At 42.7% G+C, this 24,641-nt stretch overlaps 1 protein-coding gene across 1 annotated transcript; it reads left to right on the top strand.

Moving 5' to 3' along the window:
• Positions 1 to 767: 767 nt before the first annotated feature.
• noctb (nocturnin b) lies at positions 768 to 24,020 on the top strand. Its single transcript, XM_080837562.1, has 3 exons — positions 768 to 886; positions 20,221 to 20,487; positions 21,315 to 24,020. Exons 2-3 carry the CDS (start codon positions 20,229 to 20,231, stop codon positions 22,184 to 22,186), a joined length of 1,131 nt encoding a protein of 376 aa, XP_080693688.1. The 5' UTR covers positions 768 to 886; positions 20,221 to 20,228; the 3' UTR covers positions 22,187 to 24,020.
• Positions 24,021 to 24,641: the final 621 nt, after the last annotated feature.

Genomic DNA, 24,641 nt, shown 5'->3' with positions numbered 1-24,641 from the left:
AATAAACTGTTAACACTTCCATTTTTGAAAGCATTCTTAGTTTACAGCATTTTTTCACACCTGCCTAAATCTTTTGCACAGTACTGTATATGTTTGATAAAAAGAAAAACATACTATAAAAACTATAAACACGATTTATATATATTGCAACTTTTTCAGCAGAATCCGCTAAAAAGGTCATGGCAGTCTGCTAATGTACGGGCCTATTCCGTAAACACACAGTTTTCGTGGGCACTTGCTTAACTTTTTTTCTGAGCTGTGTTGTTACGTGATAGAAGGAATGACTGCGTGTACCACAAAAAAGTGTCGCCTGTCAAATACTTCTTTTCACATCTGACTGGCATTCAAGGCACGAGTAGAATTTTCTACTGGAATTTTAGTAATAATAATATGTTTAGCTGTTTTAGTATACACACGACTAAAGCAGGAGGGCATTAAGACCACATTTCAGTGGCTCTGCCATCTTATCCCCCTCAGCTTTTGAGCCAGTTAAAAGGGTCTAATGGGCATCATGAAAGGTACCAATGGACAAACAGTAGCCTATGGAGACTTCTGAATGAGGCACGGCACTGAGCCCCCATTTCAGGATGTTCTTGATGAGTGGTACAGATGCTGTCTCAGTCTTACGGAATAGCACTACTCTGGCTGCAAAGACTGTTCCGTCTATTTCCAGGAGGTGGCAGTGTTGTAAACCTCTAACACAAGCCAAGCTGGTGGTCTGACCTTGTGCTATAGCTAGAGTGTAGAGTGCAGAGGACCTTAGTGAGAACCTGAGCTGCCTACAGTCAACAAGGGCACAGCTCCACTCTCCCACACACATGTACACGGGCAGGGCTGACAGGGACAGCTGAGCAGAAAGGTGCTTGGAAAGAACAACCTTACACTGGTAAGAAATTTGCACTTTGATCTTCCCTGGCTGAAATACTCATTACAGTGTTTGCTACTGTAAATCAAAGGCATGTCCTCAAATTATTGTGAGATTAAAAAGCAACTTCTAGGGGACCTGTGCTAAATGTAAAGCCTTACTTATAAACAGTCGGCTTACTATTGTGTCTGTGTTATCTTAATATGGCGTATTGAGAGAGCTTGCTTTTGTTTGTTTGTACAACACAGAATGCTGTCCTGTGATCAGTGGTTAACCTTGTTTATTGAACATATGGAAACATTTTGACCTGCTCCTCACAAATCGCAAAGGCTTGTCTGACAACTGCTTCCATGATCAACTGCAACAGACTTAAGTGTTTGGCAATCACCATAACAGGGCCCACCCCTTTTATGGTGATTGCCAAAACATTGCTGCTGTTTATCATGGAAACAGCATTCTTCTGTCGTCTGTCAGCACACTCCCACCTGTCCCAACTTGTGCCGTGAAAAGTAAAGCCAGCAGATTCCCTGTCTTGTGTCCGCAGCCAGAACAATGCTGGGGAGGCAAGAATCTTGAATGCAGTGTCCCGAAACCAACCCTATTAATTTATTCTCTATCATATTCTTTCATTGACCTTTTACATTTTGAAAAAGTAATGACAAATAGTTCCGTGCCTTCCCACAAATCCACAGTATTGATATTTAGAGTGAGGTTAGCAGCGTCACAATGTCCCTGAGCCCCTCACTGGCCCTGAGATTAAAAACTGGACCAGACCAGACCACCACAGATGAGGGGAAGAACAACATATGGAGTGAAGGATTATGCAGACACCCACCATATCTCCAATTCAAATACATTTATGGGCCCTCTTTTAAAATGAATTAGGTCATTAGCTGGGGGTGGTCTAGTGGTTTTCGGGATCTTAACTTCCAAATGAAAGACTATAACCCTAGGTTGACCCAGGCTATATTATGATCTCCAAAACGCTACTGTTGTAGAGATGCAGAGAAATGAATCTGTCCTGATCGTTAGTTTGTAGTACAATGCAATTTAATAAGATAATCAATTAACTAGTTGTTGTGCCCCTGAACATTTTAGCCCAAAGAGTCTGTAGCATGGCCTATTAAGTTGTAAAACTTGTTGAGTTGGTAAACACTAACAGGTTGATATGATTACGTTGATGTTGCTTGCAGTATTGACATTTTGGCTGCTGAGGGTCACCGGGTAAAAATATCACCACCATTGGATCTGTGTCCACCAATCGAAATGTGTGGAAACCTTCTATGAGATCATCACTGAGTAATCTATTCATAGCCTGCATGGACAACTTAATCACTTTATGTTATTCTTTCAAAATAGCATGAAATAGATGTTTACAGGCCCACTCATGAATGTAATGTTAAACGGATTAAAATACTGTACTGAGTTCAGTGATGTAAGAACAAGTGACCTATTCCAACCCAAGAAATAAGGAGATTAGAGTTTCTTACCTAAAAAGAGAAAGTTATGAGATTCCAAATGCACGTGATTAAGCTTGACTAAATAAGGAGCAGGCTTAACTAATTATATTAATGTTGACATAATAAAATGGGAACAGTGGGAAAATACGTCTGTCACAGTTGGATACCTTCTTAAAGTATGAAAACCCTACGTGCGCTCTCAATAGTCTTTTGTCATAAAGAAGAGACACATCGAACAGCAAGGGAAATATGATCTCTGATAAGAAGAAAAAATAGCTGGTGGGTAGGTGAAAAAATTACTTGACGTAGAAAATATGTTAATATTTGTGTGTGCATGTTATACAAATGATATATGTAGATGGTATAACATGCACACTCATACACTCTCATGTATGTGTGTGTGTGTGTATGTGTGTGTGTGTGTGTGTGTGTGTGTGTGTGTGTGTGTGTGTGTGTGTTGCGGTGTGTGTGTGTGTGTGTTGCGGTTGTGTCTGTGCTGAGCTGGAGGTCTAGTGTGTCTGTGTATGTGTATGTGTCCTGTAAGGGTGCAGGAGGCTGTTTGTTTGGGTTGTCTGTCACTTCCTCCTGACCTGTTGCTGTGGCGGTGCTTCCAGATGCTCCTCCTGGTGTCTAAATCATCTGTAATCTCTCTCAGCTGTCGCCCAGTTTAGAGATGAGACAGCCAGTTAACTCATTACCCTCCCATCTCTCTCTCTCTCTCTCTCTCTTTCTCCCGCTTGTATCACAAAATGTAACACAAGTGTTATGGTTATCTGCACCACTATAAGCAATGACTCCTCTACATTTTATTTGACTTTGGAACTGAAATAAACATCTACATCAATTTTATTTAAAAATGTACTGTGGAACTAAATAGGGTAATTTTTATGTCCATATGCTGTGATATGATCAATGCTGTATTATGCTGTGTTACTTTAAGCACCAACTAGAAGCTCTATGAGTGTATGGCATGCATTACTGTCCGGGAATTTAACCCTTTTACTAGGACTTAACTCTTTTACCAGGACTGTATAACCTCAGAAAATAAGACTCAACACAAACCAGAATAAAGTTAATACAGACGTTTTACTCTTGGCCATAGAGGAGTGTCCCAGGATTGCTCCAAGCTAGACACTAAAGCCTCTCCTACAAGTCTGGTGTTTTATTAGAGAAGATTCACATAGGTTTAAACATAAAAACACTCCCTCCTTTCTTTGTTCACTTTGAAGTTTAGAAACAGTCTTGCTCCATACCATATTTCAAATTAACCTAAACAGTCTTCTGACATGTAAGATACCCAGCCCCTCATAAACCAAGTTACTTAAACATTCTTTGACATACAAGTTATCCGGGCCCCTTTCTCATACCAACCCGTACAAGACAAGCAGACTTTTTGTCGCCACTGGAACACAGACAAAGAAATACAGAAATGCCTATAACTAAATGAGAATACTAATAGTTAACCATAAATGATAAATTCCTATATAGAATTGAATAATTCCTTCACATTTCCCTCCTGTTTATCATTTAACTATAAACCAGTATATAATCATCAACCTTGTACATCTCGTGGGTACGTTTTCTGCACAGGCATCATTACACTAAAGAAACAGTTTCCTGATTAGACAGCAGGGCATCCAATTCCTGTGACAGCATTACATTCTGCACAGAATTACGTACTAGGCTAGAAATGAAAACTTTGATACAAGTAGAAATACAAATCATAAAAACACAAAAAAGCACAAAGATCGCTACAATGGGTAACAGACCTTTCAAAACAATTTGCCACCATGCACCAGAAGTAAACCAAGCAAAAGGATTCCACCACGGAACATCCACAACCTTATCATGTGTTAGAGCATCACGTACAGCCCTCATTTGCTGTAAGGCTTCAGAAACAGAGACGCTTTGCACTTCATCCGGTATCCAGGTACAACAGGTGTCATTCAGCAACACACAAACCCCTCCACTCGATGCAGTAAGCAGGTCTAAAACTAATCTATTTTGTAATAGCATTAATCTAATTTTCGAAACTTCACTATTAAGACCTTCCAGGTTAACTAAGGTTGCATTAACAAACAATCCTAACCTATAGTTAAGAGTCTCCATCCTTAACATAAGTTTACCTACTCCTGCCCATGGAAACAGAGACAAAGAAACCTTGAGTCCTTTAGTCCATATTTTTTGGTCATCAGGCACGTCCGTCCCCCAGATGCTGTCGTGATCCTTAACAGCAAATCTCTTCTTTCGAGATATCTCTGGCTGTGAGGTAGCACTTACAATAAAGGTGTGGTCCGTGACCTGGGCGGGGGCGCAAACGCCTCCCCAGTGTGGAGGAAGATGACTGTACAAAATATTACCACACACCCACAATACATCACTCAATGTAGGTGTACCTTTGTCTGAGGGGCAGTGCTTCTCATTCCAACCCCAACATAAGGACTTGTCTCCCCATGGACAAGGTACACTCATGACATCCGATTTATAGACATTCAATTTCAGGACACTGCCTGAGAGACTGGTACGTGAATATTTTGTGGTGGTAATAATAGGAATGACGGTTCGGTTACACTGTCTCTGTCTTAGAGAACCTACGGTAGTGTTTCCATTATTAGCAAAACATATTGGAAATATGGAGTTAACTGTCACATAAGGTGACAGCAAGGGTGTAGCATTTTGTATTTCTTCTAGGGGGTGTGTATCGCTGCATGCTACCCGCACCTGGCTACCAGTTGGATAGTAGGATGGAATATCGTAGCCCCAGCTGTCTGGGGCACACTTCTCTCCAACACAGACTGTGGCTTGATATGAAAGTGGCCTAGCTTCAAGTCTAGGGTGAGAGGAGGAGGTTGGCATTAAAGAACATACATAACAGTTTGTCTTGTTACGTCTGTTTGCTTGCAAAGATGCATATCTATACCATGAATTAGTAGAATACAGATGAGTAACATTCCCCAGGGCCTCATGTTCCCCATATGAAATCCATCTCTTTTGGATTCTCTCAATTACATTTGTGGAGGACCATAAACCCAACATTACCCCTGAAGTAATCACTAATAGCAACAGCTTAAACATTGTTATAAGGGAGTGATATAATGTATATAGAAAAACAATAACACAATAAACAATAAAATAATAAACACAGTAAAACAAAAAATGGATACACCCCTACTAAGGAGAGTAGAATCTCGAATCCTGAATTCGGTGACTTTCAGACGGTCAAGAGCTAGATATCTCAACCCCCTCGAGGGAATCACTAAACCCTACTCAAAGCTAGTGGTGTATCCTAATAATGATCTCAGTTTGCAGTGTGAAAGGTGGATCCAGGTGGAGCGTTCAGCAATCTTTACAGCAGTAGGAGTGGACAGTAGCACTTGATATGGTCCCTCCCATCGATCATCAGACCAAGACTTTCGTTTGATGACTTTGATGAACACCCAGTCTCCCACCTTCACCTGTCCTTGTACCTGTGGGGACACAGAAAAAACTGGAACAGTATTGGGCTCCTTGCATTCTCTAGTCAGTAAAGTTTTTTTCATATAATCTGCTAGTGTAGAAATGTCATCTGGGTTGGCCCTTACAGTTGGAGTGAGATCTGGTATTCTGTATGGTCTACCGTACAGTATTTCAAAAGGTGATAAGAGTTGACCCTGAGCAGGGGTGATGTGCATGCTTAAAGATACTAAATCTAAACAATCAGGCCATTGTCTACCTGTTTCTGCCATAGCTTTTCTAAGTTTAGATTTTACCGTACCATTCGTTCTTTCCACAAGTCCAGCACTCTGTGGGTGATATGCACAATGTCTTTTCAAATCAATTTTTAATTGTTGTCCCACTCTGTCCAGCACATCATTTACAAAATGTGAACCATTATCTGACCTTATGATTTGTGGTACACCAAAAGTTGGTATTATTCTTTTACATAATGCTTTTGCTACTGTGAGTGCATCTGGTGTTGAACTAGGGAATACCTCTACCCATTTAGAAAACACATCAATTATAACCAAACAGTACTCCAGCCCTCTGGCTTTGCTAAGCTGGATATAATCCATGTGTATTACCTGAAAAGGATAGTCAGGCTTAGGGAAAACGCCCCTCTTAGGCCTGAGGTTCCCTTGTGAATTATGACGAATACATATCACACATTGCAAACAAAAAATTTTTGAATAGGTTATGAATCCATACGTGCTATAATACTTATGTACTAGACTAACCATCCCTCCACTTGATACATGAGTATCACCATGACTCAAAATCGCTGCCCATTTATATAAATATCGTGGCAAGATGGGTTTTTTATCTGGACTGACATATACCTCATCTTTCAATGTTGCCCCGTGTTTTATCCAACCTTCCTGTTCACTTTTGGGTGCTTGTTGTTGCATGTTAATCAAAAAGTCATCCTCTGTGTCTTGTGTCAGATACAGACCGGCTGCCTGCTTGGCTGCCTTATCTGCCAAAGCATTTCCTTTTGAAATGTCATCAGTTCTATTTGTGTGTGCTTCACATTTGCATATAGCTAATTTACTAGGCAATTGTATTGCTTCAAGTAACTCTTGTAACAACTTCTTGTGTTTAACTTCTTTTCCTGTAGAAGTTAAATAACCTCTCCTTTTCCAATGTGCACAGAAAATGTGTGAAGCAGCAAAAGCATACTGGCTATCTGTATATACAGTAATTTCCTGACCTGTGTATAAATGACATGCCCTTGTTAATGCAATTATTTCTGCTGCTTGTGCAGATAAGTTAGAAGGTAATTTCTTTGCTTCCACTATGTCAGTGAGACTAGTGACTGCATAAGCTACTAAGTTCCTCCCTCTCTCATCCTTGCCTGCAGAGCCGTCAACGTAAATCACACGTCCCCCCAGTAGGGGTGTGTCTTGCAGGTCCATTCTCGGTTTCAAAATCTTTTGCGTTTCTTCCTGACATATGTGTGGAGTGCCGTCTATAGGTATCGGCAATAATGTGGATGGATTCAGTGTATTACACCTCTCCAATGTTATGTGTGGTTGTGAGAGAAGAAGAGTCATGCATGATAAGTGACGAGCAGGAGAAAGGAAAGTCATGTTAGTTTGTAGTAAAAGCATTGACACTGCATGGGGTACTTTTACGACGAGTTTATGAAACAGCACAATTTCTGCTGAAACGTTCACGGCTATTGCAGCTGCGAGCACTGCCTGCACACATACTGGAGTAGCACGAGCTACTGGATCTAGCTGCGTCGAATAAAAAGCAATCGGCCTCATTTTGCTTCCCCATACTTGAAGCAAAACAGATGTCATGAATCCATGTCTGGAATCAACCATGAGAACGAAAGGTTTCGCATAATTAGGAAGAGCCAGTACGGTCGAGCTGGCTATTTTTTCTTTTGTTAATTGAAACGCTTCTGAACCTTCTTCGGTCCACGTAACTTTATCATGGGGCGCCATTGGTTCAGAGAAAATCATATTATGCAAAGGCCTTACTAATATCGCATAATTGGGTACCCATTGTCGACAATAATTACACAAACCTAAAAATGACATCATTTGTTTTTTAGTCATAGGTTTAGGAGCTTCCAATATAGCTTTCTTTCTTTCCGTATTTACAGTTCTTCCATTTCCAGACAGCGTATGACCAAGATACCTTACTTCCGTTGCCCAAAGTTGCAATTTATTTTTACTGACTTTGTTTCCTGTTTTTGCCAAATAATGTAACAGAGATAAAGTATCTATTTTGCACTGTTCTTGTGTTTTAGAAGAAAGCAAAATGTCGTCCACATAGGATAAGACTTGACTACCTTGTGGTGGATTAAAATCAGCTAAACAGTTCCGTATGGCATCCGCAAATATAGTGGGAGATTCGCAATAGCCTTGACTCAATCTATTAAAAGTGTAACGTCTTCCCTTGAAAGTAAACGCAAACCAAAACTGACTTGCTTCATCTACTGGTATTGACCAAAATGCATTACTTAAATCAATTACAGTAAAATATTTTGCTTCAGGGTCCAATTGGTTTAAAAGGGTATGCGGGTCCGGAACATTAGCAGCTCTTGCAATAACAGCTTTGTTAATAACTCTCAAGTCTTGCACAAGGCGCCAACCAGTAGAGGGCGCTGCCTTTTTTACTGGGAATATAGGTGTATTGCATGGCGAATCAACACACGGTCGAATGATGTTGGCTTTTAACAAATCTTGTATAAGTGGCTCTATGCCTGCCTGGGCGTCTGGTTTCAGAGGATATTGTTTGACTCGAGGATAGTATTCCGTTTTTCCTTTAATTTTTACGGGCTCAACACCGATCATTTTACCCACATCTGTGGCATGTTTGCTCCACAATTTATCAGTAATTTCACTTAACGCCGCCTCTTCTTCCGAAGTTAACAATACGTCTCATTTAGTTTCATTCGGATCACTCATTCTTGTCTCTGGTGTCGTAATCACAACGTAATTCAACTTTTTCCTCCACCAACCAGTACTTGGACTATATTGAGAATAACCCATGTCTTTCCAGTCTCGCGCTCTGTTAATTTCCCACATATACTTTTTGTTATCTTGCCATTCCTCGTCGGAAGCTTTAGACAATAATATGTTTGGGGTCAATGAGCGCACCAGTTTCTCAGCCTGTGGTGATAGAGTTACGGTGCACATGCACGTATTTTCCCTCCAGCAGAGAGCCGTGATTAAAATTTTCTGTGGACCCAGATTATGTACTGATTCGTCATACTGTGGGTCTGGGCCAGGTCTCCCGTCATTCGAGTAACGTAAAGTGACCTGTATGTCATTTTTGGGTGTAAACTTTGACTCAGGAGACACGACCTTTTTTGCTTCATGTAACAAAGCACTCGCTGTATTACACGGAGATTTTTCTGGAACGTTTAGCCCCCAAAAGTAGAAAGGAGCACCCCTCCCCTCCACTACAAAGATATCCGAATTCTTGCACCGGCGAACAGACATTCCGCCTTCCTGAGTTGGATAAATGGCTAAACCTAATTTTGTCATAACGTCACGTCCGAGTAAATTAAATGGACACGAGGGTGAAATAATCACGGGTGCTTTAACCGATTCTCCTGTTATGGGATTCCTTATCCAAATAGGTTTAGTTAGAGCTTGCCTCTGCGTGTGTCCATTTGCGGACCGTACCAACACAAACTCTCCTGATTGGTGAAAATGTTTTCCGTCCATCATCGCAGTTCTACACGCCCCTGAATCACAGAGAAAGTTGACTGGCCTCCCATCCACTAACAGAGTAATTTCGGGTTTTCCACTAGTAGACAAGCAGATTTCTTCCAAATCTAAAAATTCATCACATGTAATTTCATCTCCTTCATCTGCTTGTTTATTACTGTTGGTTTCTGTGGCTAGTCATAAATCTTCCTTATTGGGACAATCTCTCGCCCAATGTCCCCTTTCTCCACAAGAATAACACTTATCCTTGTCTTCTCTCTCTTCTTCTTCTTCCTCTTCTTCTCTGTCTCTATTTCGAGGTGTGTATCCATCTTTTCTCCTATCCTGACTTCTTCCTCTGCTTCCACCTCTTTGTCCTCTCTGTCTCTGTCCTCCTCTTCCTCTTCCTCTATTCTTACCTCGACCTCTTCCCCGCTGACTGGTGTCTAACACATTTGAAATGGCAGTAACGAAGATCTCTGCTGACCTCATGTCATCTTTGACTTTTTTCCTAGCCAAAGTTACTTTTTCAGCATGTCTAGACTGAGTCATAAAAGCTGGAAGGGTAGATGTAGGGAGTTCAACGAAATTTCTGTTAAGCCATTCTCTGACCTCAGCTCTGAAACCCCCCAATAATGCTTGTTTCAAATGCGCATTAAATATCTCAATCTCGGCTGGGGTGGTATCTGCTAACCCACTGTAATTTCTAAATGCGTGCTCAAATCTTTCTCTGAACTCATAGACAGTTTCGCCGTCTTTCTGTTTTGTTTCTCCTAATTTAGTGTAATTAGGCTGAGCCGCAAACGTCGCACGAATTCTTGCTTGTAACGCAGTAACCTGAGCTGCCAGCCCTGGGCTGCCAGCCGCGTGCGGAGCTGCACCATCAGGAGCGACTTGAAATCCGTTTTTCACTCGGGCCCAATCGACCTTCATCTTGGACCGATAAATCCATTCTACCTCTCTTGCATTTAAATTATACATATCCCGTAACGTCTCCATGCCTTGGAGAAAATCCGTCAATCTTTCTTTGTGTTCCGGGACACTTTTTACCGCATTATCAACTTCTTTTTGGTTCCAAGGACGGTAAACCAGCATTGTTCTAGGATTATCTTGTCCTACTGCGTTGGCAGGAATGAAAGCAGGATTGGGTAGTTCAATCAACGGAAATTGATGTGCCACTAGCCCTTGCGATATTTCTGATTGAACATATACTTCTCCCGCATCCATATGATAATCACGATATTTAATCGGAGTATGGCGTGTGCGTTTTGGATGTTCATAGGGTGGAGGTGTGCTTTGAGACGGAGGAGTTTCTGGCAACGGTGGATACATTGCAGTACTTAATGAGTTTGCGCGAGTTGGAGTTACTGGAAGTTCTGGCACTGAAAAGGGTGGCGGGGCTGGTGGTATTTGAGCGACTAGGCCTACTTGTTGCTGCGGCTGCGCCTGTAGTAATTCAATTCAATTCAATTCAATTTTATTTGTATAGCGCCATAACAATACAATTGCCTCTCGGCGCTTAACAGAGCCCAGAGCCTGAACCCCCTTAGTGCATGCACAACGGCAACAGGGGCAAGAAAAAACTCCCTGTTAGGCAGGAAGAAACCTTGAGCAGAACCACGGCACATAAGGGGGGACCCATCTGCTTGAGGTCGGCCGGGTGGAGACAGGAAGGTGGGACAGGGGGAAGGGGGGAAGGGTAGTGTGGCAGAAGGGGAAAGGAAGCAACAGGGGCAATACACAGCCAGCATTTGGTCACTGGACATATGTGTACATACATCTGGTGGTAAATACATGATACAGACAAGACCAGATTACTGTGGCAATAGGGTTACTGTTACAGGGGTAGGGGATGTAGGGACAGAGAAACATTTCGGTGGAGGCAATAATGTATATTGTACATAAATGCTAGCATAGGGTATTGGGTAGAGTAGGTGTACGGCAATGCAGTGGCAGTGGGTGCGGTTGGCCGAGGGTTTCTCTAGGTAGACCAGGTAGAGAGACTACGTGCAGAGTGGTGGGGGTGGGGAGGGAAAGTTCCACATCCATCAGCGATTGGAACACGCCTGGCTCCGGGGAGGCAGTGGACCTTGCAGGGGCCGCTTGTTGAAGGGGGGGGTGTGGACATCTCGGACCATGGAGCTGCCGATGACCAGGGTGGGGGTCGTCACATCCAGCGGGAGAAGTCGTCAAGGGGATGATGACTGAGTTGAGGGCCCAGGATGGGGAGCAGGGCGGCGTGGGCGATGCTGGTGTTGCTCTGGAGCCGGTCTGCAGGGGCGTTTCGGGGCGGGCTGAGGAGGGGAGTAATCAGGCCCAGGAGGCTCCTCCTGATCCATCTAACAAACAGGAAATGACGAATCAGTCTGCAGGTCTGTTAGTCGGGAATCAGCACGAACAAACACACAGATGAATCATTTCACCAACCAGGGACATGTCCTCTGTGTGTCGGTTTGCCTGTTGCATATTGCAATACTTAGATATGTTTAGTTTTTCTGGCATTGAACATTTTGATTTTTTGTTGTGATCTGTTTGCCGGGGCCGTACATGCATCCACTCGGCAAACAGGAAACACATTTGATGTTGCGGTACTAAATTACAAGTAGGAATTTAATTTGTTTTTTGTTGTGATCTGTTTGCCGGGGCCGTACATGCATCCACTCGGCAAACAGGAAACACATTTGATGTTGCGGTACTAAATTACAAGTAGTAATTTAATTTGTTTTTTGTTGTGATCTGTTTGCCGGGGCCGTACATGCATCCACTCGGCAAACAGGAAACACATATGATGTTGCGGTACTAAATTACAAGTAGTAATTTAATTAGTTTTTTGTTGTGATCTGTTTGCCGGGGCCGTACATGCATCCACTCGGCAAACAGTAAACACATTTGATGTTGCGGTACTAAATGCAAGTAATATTTGAATTTGTGTTCGGATATGTCTGGGTGGCTGGTACAGCAGGTGATTGGTTTGTTGGCGCGGTTACTTTTGGCTATATGATGCACTAAAGAGGAATGTCTTAAGTCTTGATTTGAATATAGGCACGGTGTCTGCAGCTCTGATGGAGGCAGGGAGATTGTTCCAGAGGAGAGGGGCTTGGTAGCTAAATGCTCTCCCTCCTATTGTGGTCTTTGATATTCTTGGAATTACCAGGAGGCCTGCACTCTGGGAACGGAGCAGCCTTGGAGGGCAATAGGGGACGACTAATTCCTTGAGGTAGTTTGGAGCCAGATCGTTTAGGGCTTTATATGTTAGCAGGAGTACTTTGAAGTCGATTCTACTTTTAACGGGGAGCCAGTGCAAAGAAGCGAGTACCGGTGAGATGTGTTCATATTTTTTAGTTCTGGTGAGTGTACGAGCAGCAGCGTTCTGTATAAGTTGGAGGCTCTTTATTGTGTTGATGCTGCATCCGGACAGGAGAGCATTACAATAATCGAGGCGGGAAGTAATAAATGCGTGGATTAGTTTTTCTGCATCTTGGAGGGATAGGACCTTTCTAATTTTGGCAATATTGCGTAAATGAAAAAATGATGTCTTTGAGATCTGTTTTATGTGTGAGTCAAGTAGGAGGTCTTGGTTGATAGTTACACCAAGGTTTTTGATGTTAGTGTTGGGTGTTGGGAAGCCATTGAGTGTGGGTAAATGGGTAGATAGTGTAGTTCTCAGTTGATCGGGGCCTACAAGCATAACCTCAGTTTTATCAGAGTTGAGGAGCAGGAAGTTGCTAGTCATCCAAGATTTTACATCATGGAGGCAAGCTTCTATCTTGGGTAGATGTACAATTTCATCAGGTTTCATTGATAGGTAGAGTTGGGTGTCGTCAGCATAGCAATGGAAGTTAATGCCATGTTTCCTTATGACAGCACCTAAGGGTAGCATATAGAGGGAAAAAAGCAGTGGTCCAAGGACAGAGCCTTGTGGGACACCGTAGCTTACTCTGGTGTGATTTGACGACTTCTCATGGACATGAACAAATTGATGGCGATCAGAGAGGTAAGATCTAAACCAAGATAGGGCACAACCTTTGATGCCAACGTGATGTTCAAGTCTCTGTAACAGGATCAGATGATCTATAGTGTCGAAAGCAGCACTAAGGTCTAGGAGAACTAATATTGAGGTGCACCCATGATCAGATGCGATTAGTAGGTCATTTAAGACTTTGACTAAGGCCGTTTCAGTACTGTGGTGGGCCCTAAAACCGGATTGGAGGGTTTCTTCAATTTTATTTTGATGTAGAAAAGAAGTAAGTCGCTTAGCAACTAGTTTTTCAAGTATTTTTGACAGAAAAGGAAGGTTAGATATGGGTCTATAGTTAGCGAGATTATCGGGATCAAGGTTAGGTTTTTTAAGAGATGGTTTTATCACTGCTATTTTGAAAGATTGTGGGACGTAGCCTGAGATAAGTGAGTTATTCATTACATTGAGCAATGTCTCACTTAGTAAGGGAAGTGCATGTTTAAGTAATTTTGTGGGGATAGGATCTAGTAGGCACGTTGATGATTTAGATGAGAGGATCAGGGAGTTTAATTCAGGGAGGTCGGTGGGTGCGAAGAATTCAAGGATAGCACCCGGTTGAAGTGGTGTTACCTTGGCGCATGTTGGAAGGGGTGTAGGGTCACAGAGGGGGAGAAAGCTTTGGATTTGTTCTCTTATTTTAAGGATTTTATTATTGAAAAAGGTCATGAAATCATTACCACTAAAGATGATGGGAACCGAATGTTCGATTGTGTTGTGGTTTTTTGTTAGCCTAGAAATAGTGTTAAATAAGAACTTTGGGTTGTTTTTATTACTATCAATCAATGAAGAATAGTAAGCTGATTTCGCCTCAGAGAGTACACGTTTATATCTTAGGAGACTATCCTTCCACGCCATGAGAAATACCTCAAGTTTGGTGGAGTACCATTTTTTTTCTAGTTTTCGTGTGGTTCGTTTGAGTGCACGAGTCTGATCAGTGTACCATGGGGCTAGTTTTTTCAGTTTTCTTAATCTCTTTTTCAGTGGTGCAACAGCGTCGAGGGTTGAATGCAACGCATGCGTGACGCCTTCAGTAAATAGGTCGATATAAGGTGGGGAAGTGCATATGCCATTTACTTTGCCAGCGGTGGGAGCTGAAGTGAGGGCGACGGGTAGTTTTGATATAAATTCCGCAGTAGTCCTGTCGGATAGACAACGGCTGTAGAAGTGTGTAATTTCCGATGTTGGACGGAGTTCTAATTTCATATTAAATGTAATTAGGTGGTGGTCCGAGAGGGTAGTATTTTGGGGTAGAGCTATAGGGCGGTCAATTTCTAGGCCATGTGTTAATACAAGGTCAATGGTGTGATTATGGTAGTGAGTTGGTGTGTTTACATGCTGTGAGAACCCGATAGAGTCTATCAGTGATTGGAATGCAATTGTAAGGCTATTATTTTCATTATCCATGTGGATATTAAAATCTCCCACTATCAGGATTTTATCCGAATTAACAATCAGGGTGGATAGGAAATCGGAAAATTCGGATAAGAATTCAGTGTAGGGACCTGGTGGTCTATATAGTGTCACAAGAGTGACCGGATTAGTGGCTTTTGAGTTGGGATGCATAAGATGAAGTACGAGGACTTCAAATGATGCAAATTTAAATTTAGGTCTTGGGGAAATGCATAGATTAGCGAGGGAAATTGTAGCAACTCCACCTCCACGTCCAGTGCTGCGGGGGATGTGGCAGTTAACATGGCTTGGAGGGGTAGATTCATTTAAGGCTATGAATTCATCTGGTTTTAGCCAGGTTTCAGTTAGGAAAAGTATTTGGATGTTGTTGTCTGTTATCAACTCATTGATAAGTGCACCTTTTGATGTTAGGGACCGAATGTTAATAAGGCCCAGCTTTAATATTGTGCAAGTTTCATTTTGTGCTGATAAGGTTTGTATCTTTATTAGGTTATCCTGATTAATGCTTCTTCTAGTGGGAGTTGCGCTGGGCTTATATATTCTGGGTATACATACCGTTTGTATGTGGTGTAATATGGGCAGAGAATGTACTGGTGCAGCAGGAGTTAGTGTGGGGTAATAGGTCTGCCTTCTAGTTCTAGTTATTGGTTGTCAGAAGTATGTTTGGACTAGGTGGTGTTTTAAGTTTTGAGAAAGGAGGCTAGCACCCTCTTTAGAGGGGTGGATGCCATCCTTCTGTAATAGCCCTGGCTTCCTCCAAAAAGTAGGCCAGTTATTTATGAAATCCACGTCGTAGCGTGAGCACCATTCTGCTAGCCAGGTATTAAGTGCCGATAGTCTACTATACATTTCGTCGCCGCGGTTGATAGGCATAGGGCCAGAACACACTACAGAGTCTGCCATTTGTGTTGCGGTAGCGAATAACGATTCAAAATTTCGCTCGGTAGTAACCGATTGCCGTAGGCGGACATCGTTTACGCCTGTGTGAATAATTATTTTAGAAAATCTCCGACCAGCGATTCGTTTTAAGTGGGATTCAATGTCATTTGCTCTAGCTCCCGGTATACAGTTCACTGTTTGTACCGGGGTTGCGAGTTGAATATGCCTCAGGGAGGAATCACCAATAACGAGAACTTTATCAACAGTATCGATGGTAGTAAGGGAAGAAAAACGGTTTGAAGTTGGGATGGGATCCGGGTGTGGTACGGGTTTTAAATGTCTTCTACTAGGCCTACTTCCTCGTTTTACGTTAACCCAATTATCGGGTGGTAGGAGTTGCGGTGTTGACACGGGCGAGCTAGAGGACAGAGTAGTGTCGGTAAATGTTAGATCTATATGCTGAATTTCGCTCGATTCGATTAACGGAGTATTACAATCTGTGTTAAAGAGACGCGACTCAAGTAGAGTTATCGTCTCATCGAAGCTTGCCAGTAGCCTACACTTGGTACAAGTATTGTAGCCATTGAAATTTGTTGGAGAGTCGCTAAGCATATTACACGATGGGCAGCGAACAAGGGTCGAACAAGACGCCATGGCCAGCTAAGCGTTAGCTGAGAGGGACAAGAAATAGGGGGGGGGAGAGTGAATTCCCAAATTCGATGTAATGTGAAAGGTAGTGATAGTGAGCGCGGTCACTGGGATACTTAGCAGTACAAAGCAGATAAGCGTTCCGGGGCTAGACAGCACGGCACAGTGGCAAGCGTAGCAAGCAGGAAGTGGCGTCCGGAGCTTCTGAGAATAGGGTCCGTGGGGAATCCACATTCCAGCTGGCTGTACCAATTGCTGCGGTTGTTGCTGCAGCTGTGCAAATCTTGATTTACTGATAACTATCGCATCGTCCTCTTTCGATAGAGCAGATAAAACGAGTTGCTCTTTTCGTCGTTTGATTCCATCAAGTCTTTCTCTCGCCTCTGTTAACCAGACGCCAGCACATGCGAGTTCATCTTTGTGATGCGTTTTCAACGTTTTCTTTTCCCTGTGATGTTTATTTATGTCCTTACATAATTTTTCACAGTCCTCTACAACAAGTTTTCCACTGAAACTATGTTTTTTAATCCAACGATCTACATACTTCGTGTGACTATCAGTATGTTTCTTCTCTATGTACTTCCTGTCACCAGTACAAACTTGCGGTTTTGACGCATTTTTACCCATAATTAAAATTATAGATATGGTGAGTTTTTTGGATTGGATCACAATATCTCATGGATCAGCAAAATCTCTAGGAACAGGTGCTTCTGGGCCGGCATAGACACCGGTCTGCTGTCCCTCTTGGCGTTAACGCAGAGATTTCACTGTTTTAATTGTGCTCAATCACTTACTCCATTCACACACTCATTCATTCCCCTTAATCCCCGATTAAAGGCAGAAATTTCTGTAAGAGATCCCGGATCTCTTAATAGCTATTGTCTGTGTATTAAGTAACCCAGTTACTCACTTAATATTCTGTTGTGCGTCTCATCTGGGTCTCGTTCTCGTCAAGGTCAGTCTCGCGGGGGCAGAAGACATCCACCGGCCTCGGGAAGAATTCAACTCGCCGGGTCTTTCAGCTGTCCAAGCTATTGGGCAGCGCGATGCATCGACTTGCGGCTTCCGTAGTTCTGCCTCCGATAGAACTGGACCTGTATAGAGATCTCGGATCGATGGACCAAAATGTCCGGGAATTTAACCCTTTTACTAGGACTTAACTCTTTTACCAGGACTGTATAACCTCAGAAAATAAGACTCAACACAAACCAGAATAAAGTTAATACAGACGTTTTACTCTTGGCCATAGAGGAGTGTCCCAGGATTGCTCCAAGCTAGACACTAAAGCCTCTCCTACAAGTCTGGTGTTTTATTAGAGAAGATTCACATAGGTTTAAACATAAAAACACTCCCTCCTTTCTTTGTTCACTTTGAAGTTTAGAAACAGTCTTGCTCCATACCATATTTCAAATTAACCTAAACAGTCTTCTGACATGTAAGATACCCAGCCCCTCATAAACCAAGTTACTTAAACATTCTTTGACATACAAGTTATCCGGGCCCCTTTCTCATACCAACCCGTACAAGACAAGCAGACTTTTTGTCGCCACTGGAACACAGACAAAGAAATACAGAAATGCCTATAACTAAATGAGAATACTAATAGTTAACCATAAATGATAAATTCCTATATAGAATTGAATAATTCCTTCACAATTACTCATGACATCAGGCAACATTGAAAATGTGATGACAAATATGCTCCCAAATAGCTTAGTTTGGATATACAGTAGATCCTGTAGGAAAAAGGAAGTTTCTTTTGTGGTTGATGCAGCAGTCTTTATTCCAGTAAAGTGCTGTAAAGAAGCACGTGGAACATACTCTGGATTCAGTGGGGCAGATCTGAACCACAACCATCTTCAACACTAGCCATACTGTAAAGACTAGGGATGTGCATCTCATCACTGAGGAAGATGCGATACACATCTCGATGCACTGCCAACGATCCGATACATTAAAGATAATGCGATACGATACGATTCACCCCTATTGCGATGCAGTACGATTCGACACGATGTGATTCAACACGATGCGATTCAACAAGGTGCGATACAAAATAATGCAATTTTATATTATTCATAATGATTCATTTATTTGTCATACAACAAATCATTAAAAAGGTATCTGACAAAATATAACATGTATATGTACGTGTGTAAGTGTTCTCTAAATGTCATTTTAAATGTCATTCATCCAAGCAGTCACAACACAGTTGGCTTCATCCTAAACATGTGGATCAAATGCCTCACGCAATCAATTTAACTTATTTGCCCTATTTTAAGGTTTTTCTTTAGGTTTTGAGTTGATCCACATGATCAGGATGAAGAAAAAAGTATAATGGAGACTAGCTGCTAGATTTCCTTTTCCAATTTAAGGAAGGCAAAGGTAAATTCAAGTAACAAATAGAGAGTTTAGCTACGGTATATGGAGTATATTCTTACCTCTTCCTCCATCATCACCTCTGCTATTATCTTTAAAAATACCATGTCCTTGGTGCCGTGGTCTTCCAAGAAAGCCAGGTCTTTCAAACGTGGTTCAAGCGCCACGGTTGTGTCTGAACGCGTTCATTGAATGAAAGTTCATGAACTCGTTCATAATTTTGGTGAAAGTGAACTGAACGTAGGGTATTACTGCCTGATTAACGATACTGTGAGCGTGTTTATTCTGGTGTCTGAGAACTGCACGTTCACTCTTTTTAATTTCGTTCAATAAGGTGCTAGATTTCTAGAGACGTCCATGCGAAAAACACCGTTAGTAATAGTCGCTTATCCCACTGTCTATTCCTGTGAGAGCCCCGAAGTTGTGTAGAGGCCGAGAGCGGTATTGCAGACAGATAGTGATTTTAGAAAAGTTATAGACTTCACGAGAAGCGGCCATTAACAGCAGTGGAGATGAGAGCGCGTTTAAGAAACAGTAAGAGAGGTGGAATCTATCTAAATATAAAATGATTGGTCTTGTATTGAGATTATACCGATACAAAAATGTTAGAACCAATGCATCGCGATTCATCTCACATTATATCCGGCCCACACTTTTTTGATCCGGGCCATCGTATCGTGAACTTTTATGCCGGTGCATCGTGGCGAACCGGTGAATCTTCCCATCCCTAGTAAAGACACCTCCTAGGCTTTTAATGTAAATTAGTAATATGTCTACTGCAAACAGGTCTGGCAGCCTTTTGTTGTCTCTTTATGATAATCAGGATTTTCTGACCTGCTGCCTGAGATGGTTCTCAATGGCCTACCCCCATATCCTCACTACGATAAATTGCAGTCACTCACACCTCAGTTTGCTTTCTGACCCAACGTGTCTGAGCAAATCCAGTGTGAGGACCTTTCCTTTATTTCCATGATAGGATGCCCATTTTGGATATTATGCTGGCCAACTTTTGGTAGTCACAGCAGCTGATTGATCACGAATCTCATTTTCACTCACAGGATATACTTAATTTTTTTTACAATCCCTGCATTTATTTGTTTTCCCTCTCTCTCTCTCTCTCTCTCTCTCTCTCTCTCTCTCTCTCTCTCTCTCTCTCTCTCTCTCTCCAGACTACTTTGAGTCAGTGATGGCTGACAATGTATCATCTACCCCTGTCAGGAACTGCCTAGTGCCTTTATTGGTTAAAACATAGGGAAGGGGGGGGGGGGGGGGGTCATACCCCTTCATTCATCTCTGTCTGTGTCATACCCCTTCATTCATCTCTGTCTGTGTCTTTAACTGTACCCCTTCTCTGCCCTCAGCTTTTTCTGGCTTTCCTCTCTCATCGTGTGTGTCACTGTCTGTCTCTTTCTCCAGCATTCCCCATGGGCAACAGCCCAAACCGCCTGTACAGTGCTCTGGCCCCGACCTTGAGCAGTGCCCCTCTGTCTCAGCATACCCCAGCCAAACTGGACCAGGAACAGGACCTGGATCCCGCAGACCCCGTAGAGCTTCTCAGGGAGTGTGAAGAGGTTCTGCGGACCCGACCGGCCCGTCTGCACAGAGACTTGGTCTGCCAGAATGGCAGCGGTGACCATCGCCAACAGCCAATACGGGTCATGCAGTGGAACATCCTAGCCCAGGGTAGGAAACACTATGCTCGTCACTTCTATACTAGTTTTTGTATGCAAGTTTAGTTCCAAACTTCCTTAGATGACAATTGATAGAATCTAAGGAACAAAGAATGAACCTGAGGAACATAGAAGGAACCCTCAACATCAGCCCTAAAATCTCAGCGATAATGTCAGACTGTCAACCAAAATATGAGTGGGGCTATGCTCCTAATGCAACTGAAAATGCCAAAAGGTTTGATTTTTAAGATAATAATGTTTCGGCTTTCCCCTTTTCTGGATAATTCTTCATATGTGACTTTCTGTCCCACTCTGTAACTGATGGCTGTTTCAAGTCACCACAAGACCTTTCTTTTGATTCCATGATAAGCGAGCCGTCTGGATGATGCTATCGCTATAATAACATCAGAGCCATTCAGTTATCACAGTTTACGACTGTAATAGACACACAATTACAGAAACAATTTCTTACAGATACACTAAAGCCTGCCAAAGGATAATCCTGGCATTTTATTAGTCATATTAGTCATTGATTTTAAACATCTTTATCGCTGAATAACTTAAGTGCCAGACATAGCCTCAAAGTTGAGCAGATAATACCTCAGTCTATTTAACAGACACACACTATATTTTCAGTGTGCCAGCCTCTCACAAGCATTTTTCAAAGCCCTGATGATAAAATCCATAAAGCAGAGTCATGATGATGAATGAAGAACACCCAACATGTGCAGTGTAAGTGTAATCTGTCAATGACAAGCAAATTCCCCAACAGCTGAAGAAAGCTTCATTCATGAATTGACAGGCGTTTGTGCTGAGCTTTTGCCCCTGCCTTTGGTGCAGCTCTAGGTGAAGGCATGGACAGTTTCGTGCGCTGCCCCCTGGAGGCCCTGAAGTGGAACGAGAGGAAGTACCTGATCCTGGAGGAGATCCTCACCTACCAGCCCGACATCCTCTGCCTGCAGGAGGTGGACCACTACTTCGACACCTTCCGGCCTGTCCTGTCGCGCCTTGGCTACCACAGCAGCTTCTGCCCCAAGCCCTGGTCCCCCTGCCTGGATGTGGCCAACAACAACGGCCCAGACGGCTGTGCCCTCTTCTTCCGTCACAAGCGCTTCCAACTGCTGGGGACCATCCACCTGCAGTTGGCTGCCAAGATGCTTGAGACCAACCAGGTGGCCATCGTCAGCACGCTGCGTTGCCGGGCAACGGGCCGCGCCCTCTGTGTAGCTGTGACACACCTGAAGGCGCGGAGTGGCTGGGAGAGGTTGCGCAGTGCCCAGGGCTGCGACCTGCTCCGCAACCTGCAGAACATCACCCAGGAGGCAGGGAGGGCAGCAGCGGCGGGCCAAGGGGAGCCTGGGGTGGGCATGGGCGTGCCACTGCTGGTGTGCGGGGACTTCAACGCTGAGCCTTCGGAGGAAGTGTACTGTCATTTCGCCACCTCCAGCTTGGGCTTGGACAGTGCCTACAAGCGCCTGAGCTCGGATGGCCAGACTGAGCCGCCCTACACCACCTGGAAGATTCGACCCAGCGGAGAGAGCTGCCATACGCTGGACTACATCTGGTACTCACGCCAGCACCTGAACGTGGACACTGTGCTTGACTTCCCCACTGCTGAGCAGATTGGACCTGACCGCCTGCCCTCCTACAACTACCCATCCGACCACCTCTCACTAGTTTGTGACTTCAGCTTCTGTGATTCACCTGAGTGAAGAAATTAAAGTGGCCTTGGACTGGGTATAACTGACCATGAGTGTGGTCAGGTACCCTAGGTCAATAATTAATATATATATGGCACCTGTAGTTCAGCGGTTATTAATAATGGCTGCCATGAGTATTCATAAAGTTCTAACTTTAATAGATCCTTCCATTGCCCTGATAGAAAGCCTGGACAGACAACAGCTAACACCCTAGCTCTTAATAGATACATCCCTCAGTTGTTGAGTGTTCAAGGTTTGTGGGAAGAGATGAATAATTTTTGGATTTTGAGAATTTTCCATCAGATTTTTATGATGGTGAATTCTAAAAATGTGTGAGAAATTGTGCTATTTTTGTTACACCTAAAAAACCGATGAGAGATTAAAAAAAAAATGATGTACATATTTTTTAATTATAATAGTATTTAAATATTTGTTTTGTGTTCTTATGCCTTCATTTTATGCAATGGAGACATAACACTTATTTTAGATTTGTCATCTGATTTCACTGAATTCATTGTAGAGTGAACGGTTCTTGGCATACAGCAATTTATCTGTTAGAGTGCCTCATATTTACCTCCAGCAAGGAGGTTATGCGATCGGGTCCTTTAATTTATTTATTTATTGGCCGTTTGTCTGTCTGTGGACAAGATTTCTCAGAAACTACTGGGCGGATCTTTCTGAAATTTTCACAAGAGGTGGATCTTGGTCCTGGGACATCCCCATTAAAATTTCAGGATGATCCGGATCTGGATCCGGATTTGTGTACCTCCTTGCTGGAGGTCAGAAATCTCGGATTGCTCTTGTTACAAAATATTTCAGTATCACCTTCTGCACCATTGTAGTGAACTGTGGTACATACATTTTAGCTGAAGTGCTTCTAGAGATGGGTCAGTTGTAGCTATGGAGGTAAATTAAATGTTTTGTGCAACCATAGAATGTCGTAGTGATTACATGTATAGTTTTATTAGGTTTGGAGCATAATGTCACAAGATCTAGGTCAAACAGTCATTAGGGGTCACGCCTTCTAATTTGATTGTCACACCATTTTGAAACGGATTGTTGGGTCAAAATTATTTTTTACAAAATTTTGTCAACATGGTCTGTAGATGATGTATACTAAATTTGGCTAGGACTGGATGAATAGCCTGGGAGTATTTTTTTTGTTATAGCCTATACAGTTCCCGAGATGAGCCAAACTTTAATGTGCTTATTATAGCACAAATATACAATTCCGGGAGGTCTTTCGCAGGTCCACAGGTTTGGTGCCTGTATGGCATATAGTTTTTGCTGCCCACATGCTTTTATGGCAGAGGAACGAAAACAACAATATCTATTCAAAAACAATTCCGGCAGCTTTTTCTGCAACAACAAAAAAAACACAGTCAGGGACTGACACCCTTTTAGACTCAGACATCCACTACTGGACCATGTTGTTTGGGTACTAAGAGAACCCAATGATTTGTTTCCAGAGACCTCAAAGGTTCATGTATGCATGGTGACCCAAGTAGGTTTTTGAGAGGTGTAGATGAGCAGTGCATGATGGGTCCTCGGGGACAGAGCTGGCTACCGAGTAGTAAACATGGCCTGGCCCAAATGATCTATGTACAGGGAGGGGTCAGAGTGCACACCTAAGTGTCTGCACTTTAAATAAGATGTCCTTTTCTGCCAGTGTTGTTCATAATGATGTTCATAATGTTTCTTGGTCAGACTTTCTAGGTCGCATTCAATGCACTTCAGTAACAAATTTATAAACAAGGATTGCACTAAGATTGTAAATATGGACAGCATTTCCAGTCTGGCTGAAATGGCTAAATACATATTGTTTCAATAAATAATCTCACAAGTGGTTCTTTAACTAAATGACTGTTCCTAACAGTGAGCGGAAAAGTTAGAAAGAGAACATTACAACATATCCTCCGCATATCTTGTTGAACACTTCCCCCTGCATAGGAAAACAAATGATGTTCCCCTTGAGGTGTGCTATGATGGCCTGCCACCCTGTGGTGAAATGTGTGCAACAGCAACTCACCAGCATTAACTTCCAACATGTAGCCTTTTCAAACAACAAACCACAAACAAAAGTTCTTAGAATATTTTTTTATATTTAAGTAAAATCTACTTGAATACACTTTGAAACAAGAGTACAACAAAATAGAATATACTTCAAATGTTGAATATACAAACTAGTTCATTCTGAATGTGAACATCTTCCTCTCCCCTTCTCTGGAAACTAAGGGGGGAAAAACCGTGAATGCAAAAAAACAAACAAAACAAAAAGATAGCAGAATATCTGTTGCCACTGTGGTACATGCGACCAACCGTGACCTCTCAAACAAACGCGGGGGGGGGGGGGGGGGGGGGGGGATGAGACACGACACAACATGGCTGCTGTGGTCCTCCAGTTTCTTGAAGCAGACTGAGCTTCTTCCGCATCTTGAACTTACAACTATTTTTCTCAACTTGCGTT

This window comes from Sprattus sprattus (assembly GCF_963457725.1).
Source record: "Sprattus sprattus genome assembly, chromosome: 4".
NCBI lineage: Eukaryota > Metazoa > Chordata > Actinopteri > Clupeiformes > Clupeidae > Sprattus > Sprattus sprattus.
This window is presented reverse-complemented; position numbering and strand designations above follow the sequence as displayed.

Excerpts from the sequence above, each read along its gene's own strand:
- noctb (XM_080837562.1), top strand. The coding sequence starts at position 20,229 with ATGGGCAACAGCCCAAACCGCCTGTACAGTGCTCTGGCCCCGACCTTG. Across the intron at positions 20,488-21,314 it reads GTGGAACATCCTAGCCCAGG|CTCTAGGTGAAGGCATGGAC; the intron begins GTAGGAAACACT and ends CCTTTGGTGCAG.